General features: G+C 36.7%; 1 protein-coding gene across 1 annotated transcript in view; it reads left to right on the forward strand.

Annotated features, from left to right (window-relative positions):
• LOC132098035 (plexin A3) overlaps positions 1–14,375 on the forward strand; it is a 153,616-nt gene extending 139,241 nt beyond the window's left edge. Inside the window, exons 24-32 of the mRNA XM_059504140.1 lie at positions 1,387–1,533; positions 5,501–5,660; positions 6,334–6,437; positions 6,553–6,649; positions 7,112–7,302; positions 7,905–8,074; positions 8,317–8,529; positions 9,370–9,520; positions 10,694–14,375. Coding sequence (XP_059360123.1) covers positions 1,387–1,533; positions 5,501–5,660; positions 6,334–6,437; positions 6,553–6,649; positions 7,112–7,302; positions 7,905–8,074; positions 8,317–8,529; positions 9,370–9,520; positions 10,694–10,789 — 1,329 coding nt within the window. The 3' untranslated portion in view covers positions 10,790–14,375. The remainder of the gene's footprint in view (positions 1–1,386; positions 1,534–5,500; positions 5,661–6,333; positions 6,438–6,552; positions 6,650–7,111; positions 7,303–7,904; positions 8,075–8,316; positions 8,530–9,369; positions 9,521–10,693) is intronic.
• Positions 14,376–14,806: the final 431 nt, after the last annotated feature.

Genomic DNA, 14,806 nt, shown 5'->3' on the forward strand with positions numbered 1-14,806 from the left:
CGGAGGCTGGTTGTTTAGAATTACTTCCAGTTAGGCTTGCAATGGATGCTGGGTAACCCTCTCTGCCTGCGTTAGAAGAGTGTGATTCAGGATGTCATGCTGTAATTAATAATGTCAAGCTGATCTTGCCTAAGAACTAAATAATAGCCTCCCCTCTGTAACGCTGTTTAGTCATCAAACGCTTTTAAGTGGGTAATTGGAGACTTCTCCAAACTTCACAAATGCCCTCTGAAAAGAACCACGATCGGACGCGTCTCTCATTCTCACGGCCGCGCTTTCTTTCTCTGCACGCTCGCCACCTTGTTTTTCTTTTTCGCTTCCTTTTGGTCAGAACAGATCTTTTCTCTCTGCTTTCATTGCTTCTTCCTCTGTATTTAAAGGTGCAATTAGGCGTTTTCGAATTGTGTGAAAATTACAGCTTGTTGGGATTTTATTGAATTGATGTTCTGTGGTATTTCGCACAGGAAGTCTTCTCGAGTTCTTCAGCGTGTTCTTTAAAGGTAAAAGGTTTTAAAGGAGACACGTAATGGAAAACATGATTTCCTTGCTCTTTTGGAAATACAAGCACTGAGGTTCTACAAAGACATACTAAAATGTTCACAACACAAAGCTTCTGTTTATGAGACGCAAACACGATTTTGAATCGGATTTGTTTCCTTTTCAATGTTTTTATATTAGTTATTACCATTGGATGTCTGTGTTTTCATATAGTGATTTTAATGGGTTTGGGATCTCTAGTTTTTACGTGTACGTTACTGTTCAAAAGTTTGCTGTATGTGAGATGCAAAACTGAACCACTCCAGCCTTCAGTGCCACATGATCTTTCAGAAATCATTTTAATATGCTAGCTTGCTGCTCAAGAAACATTTCTAATTATTAGTGATGCTGAAATTGTCATATTTGATATGTATATTTATTATTCAATTTTTTCAGTATTCTTTGAATAGAATAAATATCAACAATAAACAAAGAATTAATGCAAAATTTATTGCACCCCAGTGTAGTCTTTACTAAAGATAAACAAGGTGAAAATTTTTTAACTTTTTAAACTTTTGACTTTATTTCTGATTCATGAAACTCAATGAAATAGTTAATTAATTAGCTCAGTATTTTTATGGATGTTATGTATGCATGCATTAACCCGAATGGATTGCTTAGCCAATCGTAACAGGTATTTTTATTTATATAGAGGTCTTAAAGGTACAGTAGCAAAACACAGCCTGTTAAATTCTGTGGGTCAGTGAGAAAGTGGAAAATGAACATATGAAACTTTGTTGGAAGAGACCTTGACTAACATTATAAGTGGACTTTAGGGAGAAAATAAAACGCTTCAGAAGTGTAGAATATGACCTCTCTCTCTCTCTCTCTCTCTCTCTCTCTGTGCAGGAGTGTGCTGGCGAGCCTCTGTTTATGCTCTACTGTGCTATAAAACAGCAGATGGAAAAAGGTCCCATAGACGCCATCACAGGAGAGGCCAGATACTCCCTGAGCGAAGACAAGCTCATCCGACAGCAAATCGACTACAAGCAGCTGGTCAGTGTTCCCGTGGTGATGCTCTCTCACGTATCCCATAATCCCTCTTCCTGTCTCCCAGCACTGCCTGCCTCATTGAAGACCACAAGCGTTTGACTTCAGCTCAAATATACGTTTGAAAAGTACCAAAACACTACAAAAGTTTTGCTTCCAGCTAGAAACTATATTTATTAATAATAATACCAGTATTGTTTTAGGGTACTATTATAATTTTGTTTATAGTTTTCTCTTCTCTTTAGTTTTAGTTAAAGTTCTAGGACTTATGTTTTGTGTTTTTGGTTTTAGTTTTAACCCTGACTAAAACTTAATTTAATATTACTAATATACGCTTTCCAAGGTCTTTTCACACCAAGTCCAAGTTAATATTTTATGGCAGTATTCTGTCTGCATTTGTAAGAACAATGCAAGATCCAATATCTTTTTTTTTCTGGTTCTGACTAAGATCTGGTTCTTAATTCTGAATCCTAGTGGCCATTAGTGTCCCATTTCGGCCTTAGAAACTGACTCCAGAATAAGTTATAACATGACTTTCAGAGCAGAGTTTGTCAGAGGTGGCGAAACAGGGACAAAGGTGAACTGAGAAAAAACAAAGAAGCTCCTGATCAGAGCCTGTAATGACTGAAAAAAATCTGACTGAAAGTATTTATCATGGCACTCATAAAACAACCCCAGTGCTCCTCATTTATCTCAGCAGACAGCCAGGAAATACAGCGGCTGATTTACACGCTCTCTCTCGCATACACAAACATGACTACACTAAAGAGCATATTTACTGTCTGCGCCGACAGAGTTCTGTGCATTGATTTTGAATGGAACAATACGAGCCGACCAATGAATGAGCTTTAATCTATGGCTCTTCAGTGGTAGTTAAAGCTATAGGGCAGCTCATCAATTCCACAGTATTCAGGATAGATCAGCTTAGGGCAATCGATATGTGGCACAGTTATTCAGATGTCTTAGCTGTCACCCCTAAAGAGAGGACCCTAGGGGCCGTCCGAAAAGGTGGGGCTCATTAGTATTATTCATTAGATGTATTCATTAGGAGTGTAAATATTTGTGTTTGTTTCGGTTCTTTGTTAAAATTGTGACACGTCATGAATTATAAATTAGATTGTTCTAGTTCTGAATGCTGATTGGTCCGTTTAGCTTAGCATATTAGATATTTAATTGTGCATGGTCATTTCTGCCATATTATTACTTTTAGATTGTCTTTGCCATTTCTAGCTCCGTTTTAATGGCTACGTTAATGTGTAGTATTTATCACATAGAGTTGTAATAATAGTAAAATTAATGATAATAAATATTATTATATTTATTCATATATATTTTTGTATATATATTATATAATGATATCTTAATACATATAATTATTCTAATCTATATAATAATAATTAGTAGTAGTAGTAGTAGTAGTAGTAGTAGTAGTAGTAGTAGTAGAATTTACATACTAATAAAAAAATATACTGTATGTGATATGAAATATATATTATAATCATATATCAATATATATTATGTAATAATATGTATTTAGGTATTAGCCAGCATTTTAATATTGATGGTAACCATAGTAGTTCTGTTATTATTATCATATAAAAATGTTATATATATATATATGTGTGTGTGTGTGTACATATATATATGTATATATATATATATATATATATATATATATATATATACTATATATAATTCTATATTATTATAATAATAGTAATCGTGTAACAATGTAATCAATTCAGATTGAGGCAGCAGTCAATACATTTTTATATCCCTAATGTTCATTTAAATGTTTATAGTGAATAAAATGAAGATGATTTATACATGAGATTTCAAAACTACTCTTGTGCTCTATGTACTCTTCATTTAAGTATTAAACATCTCAGTTGTGCCAGGAATTCTGCCTGTGGGTGTGTGAACACGTGCTAAAGGACACACTAAAGTCACCTTTACACACTCTCATCTTCACACACTCTCACACACACACACAGCCAGAGACGAGAACTGATCTTTATGGTGTTAAGCTTTCGTAAAACCCTCATTTCCTCCAAGCTCTGAGTTTCAACCCAATCCCGCTACTAAACCAACGCCGGATGTCCCAAATATAGCTGGGCTCTGTCTCCGAGAGAATTCCGTAATTTACTGTGTAATTGGGTTTTAATCACAAACTCCTCGCGTGTGAGCCGCGGCTGGAGGGGAGGAATTGCCAAGAGCTAATGATCAGCGAGTAGCCGCGATTATAGATGCACAGTCGCGCACCAGTGGCAGCTGCATTGTTTTAATCACACGATTAATGCGGCCCAAGCGCACAAAAGGTATTCTCATGAATTTATATGGACTGTTGTCACGGTGCGAATGGAGATATATCAAAGCATCGGCTTCATAATAAACGCTCGGCTCTTTAATGTAACTGGCCTGCCTGTTTATGAAGCTGTTATTTGTATGTGTTACTCACTCGATAAGTGCTGAGGGCTGTTTTTATGATTTTGCTTATGCTACTGGCTGCATAAATAAGCTGATGCACACATTCTACAGCTTGTCTTGTTTATTTTTTCAAAGCTATATGGCTGCATGACGGTTTTATTGCTTTATGAAGGCATAGTAACTATGGCAAAAAAAAATATGTAAAGTACATTCACACAGTAAAAGATTCATTTATTAACTGACAGAAGTATAAAATGTACAATGTTACTATGTTTTATTTCGACATGGTACCATGGATTGTTTTTCAGAAAAACTGTATCTGTATGATTAATCTCATGATTTATGACCAATGTCTAAATAATGTCAAATTCTGTGAATTTAAACACACTTATTCATTAATTTATTTACTTTTTTCTCTGAAATTTCTGCTGAACAGTTCCTCGTCTGTCATTGGTCAGTCAGACAAATAGTACCGCCCCCAAAGTCACACCACTGGTTGAGTCAGTGTTGCTGTGTTTGTCATAATACTATAAATAAACAGATCAGTATTGTGTTCGCACTTAAAACATAATTATTTCATAATAATTTCAAATTCTGTACATTTTAACTATTTCATTCATTCATGTTTTTCTCTGAAATTTCTGCAAAACACTTCCTCGTCTGTCATTGGTCAGTCAAACAAAAAGTCCCGCCCCCAAAGTCACACCACTGGTTGAGTCAGTGTAACTGTGTTCGTCATAATACTGTGAACAAACAGATCAAAATTTTGTTAGGGCTTGAAACTGTAATAATGTCAAATTCTGTTAATTTGTACTTATTTGTTTGTTCATTTACTTTTTTCCCTAAAATTTCTGCTGACCACTTCTTTGTCTGTCATTAGTCAGTCAAACAAATAGTCCTGCCTCCAAAGTCATTGGTTGACTCAATGTTGCTGTGTTGGTTAGGCTGCTAAAAAGAAACAGATCAATATTTTGTTAGCACAACATATTCTGGGGAATAAACCTATAAATGTCTTTCTTATGGTTGTCTCTGCATATTAAACTGATGATTTAACATCAAAAAGATTACACACTTCAGCGTAATGTATCTTTTACCTTCAGACATGTCATATGAATCCTAGTTTGTGGCCGGATCAATTGCCTCTTGCAGTTTGTTTTTATCGATCTGTGACCGTTTTATCAAAACCTGAGTGTTTCACACATTCGGAATACTGCTTTGCAGGCGGATAAATATTTCACCATTGACACAACAGTTAAAGTTGAGATGGCTATTATGATAAATCAGGCCGAGGCATGAAACAGGATCCCGATCAATCGTTGATAAGCTGGCAGAGCCGGGCCAAATAGAGCTGTAGAGTGTATAAGAAAATGTGCCGTGACCTTTCCACACCCTCTTAAGTCCATGTGTATGTTAGCGTGTGTGGCCTGCCACTAGATTTTAATGGAGAGGTGTTTTGGTGTCTTTGCTGGTCATCTTGTTGATCAATACTGTCATGTTTTCTATTGTTGTTAATGTTATCCCGGATCTCTGTGTTGCTCTGTCACAGACGCTCATGTGTATTCCTCCGGAGGGAGAGGCCGGTACAGAAATCCCTGTTAAGGTCCTAAACTGTGACACAATCACTCAGGTGAAGGACAAGCTGCTAGATGCTGTTTACAAAGGCATCCCATACTCACAGCGCCCACAGGCCGACGACATGGACCTGGGTAAAGAACTCAGCACCTGTGTCTGAGTCTGTCTGTCTGTCTGTCTGTCTGTCTGTTTGTTTTTCTCTGTCTGTCTGTCTGTATTGCCTGTCTGTCTGTTTTTCTGTCTGTCTGTCTGTCTGTCTGTCTGTATTGCCATGTCTGTCTGTCTGTCTGTCTGTTTTTCTCTGTCTGTCTGTCTGTCTGTATTGCCTGTCTGTCTGTTTTTCTGTCTGTCTGTCTATCTGTCTGTCTGTCTGTCTGTCTATCTATCTATCTATCTATCTATCTATCTATCTATCTATCTATCTATCTATCTATCTATCTATCTATCTATCTATCTATCTATCTATCTATCTATCTATCTATCTATCTATCTGTCTGCTGTTGTGTCTGTCAGTTCAATACACTAGGCTTCACAAACCTTCTTTTTCTGTTTGGTTAATATAATTCCACGCCACCCGAGTGACCTTTTGTTAAAAAGTCAGTTTTTGACAGTTATTACATTTTTAAGAACGATTATGAAAACGATTTATTTTTTTTAAGAAAAGCATGCACAGTGCAAAGACCTGTAAATAGAATCAATTTTGACATTGTGTGGACCATTAGAAAGTTCAGAAAACGATGCATACATTTTACCTTTGATACTCCAGAAACATCATCCAAGACTATTGTGTTTACTGTTCTTGTTCAGAATGGCGGCAGGGTCGACTGACCAGAATCATCCTCCAGGATGAAGACGTCACCACAAAGATCGAGTGCGACTGGAAGAGATTGAACACGCTGGCGCACTACCAGGTTAAACAACGTTTCCTGGCAGCTGCTCTGTTATGTTATGGAAATTTACAAATGCTTTTCGTGTACTGGACAAAAATGGAGATGCTTTTTTTATAGTTCTCATTTTCGATCTCAGGTGACAGATGGGTCTTTGGTGGCTTTGGTTCAGAAGCAAGTATCCGCTTACAACATCGCCAACTCCTTCACGTTCACTCGCTCTCTCAGTCGATACGGTAAGCCTCAGTCTCTGGGATCGCTTTACGCCACACAATCTTCGGCTTTAGCCATGTTTGTTGAATATATCCTTGATTCTTCCAGCATTTTGTGTCATGCCACTTGCAGCATGTTTGGCTCAAATGGCAGTCTTAGATCTTTTCACCAGCCATTCAATGAAATAACACACACTGTAGACTGTGTTTCAATCTAAACCGCACATTTGGATATCATAGACATGCTCTCAATGTTTAAGATGTCTGATGAACTGTAAGATGATCCATTTCAGTTATGATGTTTATTTAGACATCTATACTTGTAGACAGTAAATGCTGATTCGGCTCACTAGGCTTGGAGACACAGCTATTAGAAAGATAATGATTCAAAAACAGTTTAGATGTACAGACTAAGATATGTAAACTCCAATGCACTGTCAAGAAGCAGATTGAAGAACATGCTGATTTGGGTTGTACTGTACATAGAGAGCCTGCTGAGGACGTCTAGTAGTCCAGACAGCCTTCGATCCAGGGCTCCCATGATCACACCTGACCAAGAGACAGGCACCAAACTCTGGCACCTGGTGAAGAACCATGAGCACGCAGACCAGCGGGAGGGAGATCGTGGGAGCAAGATGGTGTCTGAGATTTACCTCACACGCTTACTGGCTACCAAGGTGCATAAACATCATTCTACACAAGAAACGTGTTTTTTTTTAATGCAATAAATTACTCAATACTGTATGCAGTGTTTTACCATAGTTAAAATGTTTTTACTCACCCTAAAATCAACTCTTAACAAAAAAATAACTATTATTTTAAATATTTAATTTTAGATAATTTCAAATATTTGTATTCAGCGAGGATGCATTAAATTGATTAAAGGTGACAGTAAATCATTTTTATATTTTTATTACATTGTAAAATAGATTCAAATAGAAAACTTATTTTCAGTTGTAATTCTAACATTACAATATTACTGTTTTTAGCATATTTGTTATTAAATAAATACTTGGTGAGCCTTCTTTCAAAAAGGCTTGAAGAATCTTCAGAATTGAAGATTATTAGTAAATAAATGGCATGGTTATTTTGAAATTGTCATTGTACAGTATGTCAGTATGTTTAACTAAAAAAATAATTTGACAACCATAACATTAAAGATTTAAAACCTCACAATTAGCATTTTCTTTTTCAATAAAACAGACATGGCAGAAAAGTGCCTCAAAACACCTCATGTGACTCCAAGCATGTTGTAAACTCTCATGTGTCATGTTTTTAGGGCACTCTGCAGAAGTTTGTGGATGATCTTTTTGAGACGGTGTTCAGTACGGCCCATCGTGGTAGCGCTCTCCCGCTGGCCATCAAATACATGTTTGATTTCCTGGATGAGCAAGCAGACAAGAGACAGATCACCGACCCGGATGTACGGCACACCTGGAAGAGCAACTGGTGAGATACAAAGCTCTTCCTGTCTTTGACCTCATATTCGGCAGCACCTGTTTGGATTGCTTTAAAGCCCTGTTGGGTTGCCAGTTCAGTTCCATTTGTTTCAGGAACGCAGCACACTCTCAGTGCAATTGAAAAAGAGAATGTACTTTAGTGCGATTCAAGACAGACCACAATCGCTAAAAAGCTTTTTTGACATAATCAGATTTGATTGTACTGTGTCTCGCTCTTTCTTTCTCATCCAGCCTTCCTCTGCGGTTTTGGGTCAACGTGATCAAAAACCCTCAGTTTGTCTTTGACATCCACAAGAACAGCATTACAGATGCCTGTCTGTCAGTGGTGGCTCAGACCTTCATGGACTCCTGCTCGACGTCTGAGCATCGCCTGGGCAAAGACTCTCCGTCAAACAAGCTTCTCTATGCTAAAGACATCCCTAATTACAAGAGCTGGGTGGAGAGGTACTGACACATGCCTCAAAATACCACAGACTTGATCTGATTGGTATAGCCTAGTAATTAAACACCTTGAAAGATCGTACTTTAGGTTCAAAACTTGCAAGGATACTGTGTTTTTTGTTCACGCAAAAATTACAATTCTGTCATTATTTACTCACCTTCAAGTTGTTCCAACCCTGTGTGAGTTTCTTTCTTCTGTTGAGCACAACAACAACAAAAATATATTTTGAAGAGTATTGGTAACCAAACAGATGCTGGTAGCCATTGACTTCTATAATATGGAAAAAAAAAATACTATGGAGGTTAGTGGCTACCATCAGCTGTTTTGTGAACCATCCCTTTAACCAGGGCTATTATAGTTAACTAAAACAATAACAAACATTTTGCTACTTGAAATAAACTGATATAAAATATGTAAAAACATTCAAATATATAAAACTTTTATTTCAGTTAGATGCCGAGGCAACATTTATTTTCATTAAGTTGAGTTTGAATAAAATAACTAACATTTTTATAAAATTATTTTCAAAATATATTGAAAATGACAGATATACATAACATTGCTAAAATTAACTAAAATAAAAATATTAATACAACTATAATAGTGTCTCAGTGATACTAAAATAAATCATGTTAGCAATAATAATAATAATAATGTACTTGCTTTAGTAGGTGCCAGTTAATAGTAATTTGCACTCTACAGTCTTTTATAGGCAGCATAAACTGAAATTAATCAATTTAGTTTTCATTTTCTCCAGTAGATTAACTCCAAACTCTTCATTTGCAATATGAAGTAGATGATTTTTAACCAGGGTGTGTGTGTTTGTGTGTGTTTTCACCAAGATATTACAGAGACATCAGCAAGATGCCAAGTATCAGCGATCAGGACATGGATGCCTATCTAGTAGAGCAGTCCCGTCTCCATGGCAACGAGTTCAACACACTGAGCGCGCTCAGTGAACTGTACTTCTACATCAACAAGTACAAGGAAGAGGTGAGACCTAGGACTCTATTTTACATCCCGTTCTAAATGTTACATGTTTACGCTTACTGTAACCAGCATACTAGCATGCCAAGAGTCAAGTGTTTGGAGGGGTTTAAAGTATAAAGTGGTTGGTTTTTTAGTTTGTGAGATAAGTGTCATCTCTAAAAAACTAGTATTCAGTCAGCTATCAATCCAACAACACCCAATTTCAGATATTTTTTAAATTTAATAATTATACTTATCAAATATTTATATATAAATATTATACAATAATACAAATAATTATAAAAGCAATGTAATATATTATTTAAATATATTAAATTGCTTTTAATATATTTAAATAATATATTATAAAAATATATTATCAATATTTATATTAGTGTAGCAAATTATATATATTAAATATGTATATATTAATATTTAATAAGTATGCTTATTATTTAAATATATAATAAGCATACTTATTAAATATTTATATATACATATTTAATATATATAATTTTCTACACTAATAAAAATATTGATATTTAATTTAAAAAAAATTTAAATGTGATTTATATATTTATTACATTTCAGCAAAAATATGGATAATAATCAGATTCCAAAAATGAAGTACTTGTAATTAGATTAAATTGCATTTTATAATGTACAAAGGTATCTAAAAGTAGTCTGATTAACATAATAAACAACATAATATATAAATATTAAATGTGATGATTTTTTGTATGTAAATAAAGTGTTTATAAAGTATATAACATGCATGTACTATATGAAGTAGAAATTGAGTAGTTTTGTGAAAAAAAAAATATTCAAACATTTGATTCATACTGTATATGCAGTAGGCACATCTTAGATCTAATTTCAGGGGTGCAGAGAAGCATTTAAATCAAAAAGTTTGTAAGATCATGAGAAACATAAGCCTTGGTAGTGTTCGTGCAAATTGCCATAACGGTAGTTTAAAGATGCACATGAGATCTGAATTGAAATGCAAATGTTGTTTCAGTATTAGTGGTTTGATCTTGACGAATGTGCGGTGCTGTATCTGATGAGGTTATTTATCATTGTCATTATGAGCTCCAGTGGGCGTCCGCAAACTCTCACGCTCAGAACGATGTCGAATATTGAATTATTACATGGGTTCGGCCTTCAGTTAATGGCCTCTTCCTCTCTTCCTCCTCTCAGATTTTGACTGCACTGGACAGAGACGGTTACTGTCGCAAACACAAGCTACGACACAAACTGGAACAAGCCATTAACCTGATGTCTGGCAGCAGCTGAGGACGGTGACGGATTGGACGGGACGGGAGGGGAAGCGTTCAGGGGGTTTGGGGGGAGGGTTGAGACTGAATTGATGGAGTCTGGCGGACCGAACCCGTGTCAGAACATCCACAGCTTGTGCTAGCAGAAGATGAGGCTAAAACACTGGACAATCAACTCTAAAGGAAACACAGCACAGCATACGAAGCCCAATGTTTTTCTGGACCAGAACCTGTACGCCCAAATGCCTGCACTCCCTAATGCCCATACCGAACGCCGTTCATATCGGCCTGCCTAACAAACTATTCAACACGGACTACTGTGGATCAGATACATTCCAATGAGGAAAGGTGCACGTGCTCTTGCCTTGGAAGCCAAATTGCCAAGATAGTGCCATGGAAGAAAATATCTGACTTTCTGGGAGAGAAAAGCAGCAACATATTTTAGTAATGCATTGGGCAAAACACTTCTTCATATCGACCTTCCGAGAGATGCCTCTAAAACAATCACAATTGTACAACGAGCTCCATTAATGGAAATGAAGATATTTATATCGGAATGAATCAATAATGGAGACCAAATGCATTATGGGTAGTGTTGAGGCTGGGTGGAATGGGAGGAACCTTCTCGTCTCGAAATTGCCATAGACATATAAAAGCGCCTTTTCTCTCGTTTTCGTTCTTTTTTTGTGATTACGGGCCAAATGGACCTCTAGTTGTCAAGAGGTATGGATCAGCATCCTTTGAAGCTTGCCTTTTCGTTGCGTCCAGATATGACTCCCTGAACCCTTGTTGAAATGTACCCCAGAATAGGGGTGGGGGCATTTCTAGTCCCCTTGCTTTTTTGTACACCGCTGTGTTACTGTGAGGTTTGGAGTGTTTACTCGGATTCTGTGGTTCTTCTCCAAGACTGCGTTGGCGAGGGCCGTGTTTTGTCCCTTGATGACAGGCATCTTTAATGTAGTAGATCCATCTAGAGCAATAACTCTCAGATTTACCTGCAAGCCATGAGTTGAGTTCCCTGTGTGTGTTCAGATTCACCGTCCTGACTCTAAATTATCAATGTTAGCAGTTGGCAAGTCACGCTGTTTTTCATTTCCCTGTTGTTGTTCCGTCCAAATGGCAGCCAAAACGTGTTCACAATGCCAAGCACAACGATGGGACGACAGTTCCAACTTTGATTGTTTTCTCGCCGTTTCAGCAGGCCAATGCAATTTTTGACACAGACGTCCGCAGCTAGAAAAATTTGTTCGTTCTTCAGTCGTCCCCTGTACAACCTTATCAAGGTTCCTGCTTGATCGATTATAACGATTGTGTCGATTCTGTCTGTATACACAAACAATAAGGCCTTAAGTCATTTCCTCTTCTCTTTATCAGACTTTTCTCATCTCCGTGACTGCAGCGGTGGCATCGTCCTCTGCTGCCACGGAGGTGAACTGCAAGCCGTTATATTCCAGGTACTCAATTTGTGATACGTCCGTGAATTTCAAAGTACTCTCAGCTGTTTTCTATTCCTTTCTTTATGTGGTTCTGAGTTCTGCCCTGTCTAGTTGCGTATCGATTGTGTTTTTGTGTTGCGTAAAATCACTGAGAATGTACAGCATGAATAACTAAACATATCTTGCAAAAATCTTTGCCTCGTTATACATGTTTCAATTTTAAATATAAAATACTTTCAGACGATCACAGCCCAGGACTACAGGGAGAACTATTTGCTTTCAACATAGTCTTTACAATGTAAAAAACCTACTTCACCAAGGTCAGTTTGATCAAACAAACAACCATCATAATGTTGGATCATTAAAACAGTAGGGAAATCCATCCGGGCCTTATTACTTGAGTTTGAATAAAGATATTCAATGACCATCAAAGTGATCATGAACCTTTGAATACATCTTACGTCGATGGATTTTTCCAGTTCTTACCCTGTGGTATAGGATTTGCTAATAGCTAATAATCGTTATTGCCTTAGTTTGGCTACAAAAGAACAACTTTTGGTTTAGTAGCTCTAAACCCCATCCCGCAGGGTCATGGTTTGAAAACTTGTGCATTTCAACAGCAAAATGTATCTGGATATTTTAAACTCTCGTTGAATGTAATTAAACCTGCCTTTGGATTTGGTTGGGATGATAAGATTCCCCGTTCATCATCAAAAGCCAAATTTTTGTTGTTGGAATTGTGAAGGCAGGATGTTTTGAACTAAATGTGGGGCTCATTAACATATGAAAAAGTTGCAGGGTGATAATTAAGCAGAATCTTTTTGAACATTGGTTTGTTTTTCTCTGTTTGGGGAATGGGGTCAGCTCATGAATCTGGTTCCGTTATTGCATTTCAACCTCTTGCAACACGATACATCAGGAATTACGGCCTGTTTGCCAAAGCTGCGTCGTCAGCAATGCAGTGCGAACCCAATATCCAACGTCTGGAACAAACCACTTTGAGAAATGAAATGCAATCATAAATCTACGTTTAAAAAAAGCTGAAAACTAAACATCAATGGTTTAATTTTTTTGATTTAGCACCTCTTGGTTGAAACCACGCCGTCAGGTTTACATCTGATTTTTCTATACTGTGAGTAAAAGCCAAACGTACTGTGCGGGAAGTGGACTTAGCTTGGTCGCGTACATACTGCCTGTAAGATAACTCTGACTATCGTTAAGTGCAACTGCCCACCGGGGTGTTTTTAGCTAGACTGGTGAAGACAGAGCTAACACTAACGACGCCTCGGCCGATAGCCATATATCAGAAATCGCCTGTTTCGTTTCGTACAGCAGAACTCAGAGCCAAATGAGGCGCTTTGCGGTTTGTTTTCGTCGTGTGGTGAAACGGCATACTCTTAAAAGCACCTGTAACTTGTGAGGAACGGAGCGGAGTGAGTGGAAAAAGAACTGTGGTGTTTTTTCAGTAGATACATTAGAAGAAAATGTCTGTTTTAGATCCATAAATACATTTCAGTCAATGTTCTAGTTATAAAAGAAGAAGAAGAAAAAAATTTTTTTTGTCTCAGATGAATTAATTCTAATTTATTTGTCGGTTTGTCTCTTTATCCCAAATGTTTTAATCAATTTTATTGTAACAGACTTGTTTACAGTTTCAGAAATATATGGAGTTTATTAACGTGTCTGGAGAGCTTTGTGGCGACTGGTTGATTGGATGACTGGTTAATGGGCAACTGCTATGCCTAGTCCTTAATTCTATATAAATATATTTTGTATAATTATTGGACTGAAATGTTTTTTTTAATTTTTTATTTTGTTTAAATTATTGTTTTAATACGGTTTTAATGCGTTAAGAAGTTTGAGGGGGTGGTGAGAATGAGTCTAAAACGCTGGCTGCAATGAAGTGTTGTGTATATATTTGCACCTTTTTTTTTTTTACTCTGTGCGAAGTTTTTGAAAGATTGGATTCTAACTTAATGTTCAAAGGACAAGCATGGTGGTGTTTTTTTTTTTTTTTTGCTAATTAAAAGATATGTGGATGATGCTGTATATTTCTTGAATGTGTTTTTTTCAGTTGTTTTTTGTATATATAATCATCTGCAAGGACTATTTTGTCTCAAGAGCTTGATGTTTTCATTCAAATAAAGACAAGTGTCTCATTGAAACCTACACACTTCTGGACTCGGATAAACAGTACTTTGATCTTTTTGAATGTACACTGCAATAACACAGAAACAAATATGACTAATTATTTTCTGCATTGTTTCATTTTCTTACAAACCATTTTGCAATTGGAAAGGCAGTTATGTAAGATTGCAACCAAATGAGTTGGCCATCACCTGCAGACATGTATATCTGAACAGAGGAATACAGATGGAAAACGGATGTGTGCTAATCAGACACAGCATGACACTTTCCCCAGTGACGAGTTATTTATCTGTCCACGATGAAGGCAAAATTGCTGCATGATGCAGCAAAATCACAGCTAATCAGAACATATTCATGTATTTATATTCGTGGAAACCAGGATACAGTACCATTTGAAAGTTTATGTAGGATTTCTTTTATACTTTTATTGAGCAAGGACATATTAAATTGTT

The sequence above is a fragment of the Carassius carassius genome, chromosome 21 (assembly GCF_963082965.1).
Source record: "Carassius carassius chromosome 21, fCarCar2.1, whole genome shotgun sequence".
Lineage (NCBI taxonomy): Eukaryota > Metazoa > Chordata > Actinopteri > Cypriniformes > Cyprinidae > Carassius > Carassius carassius.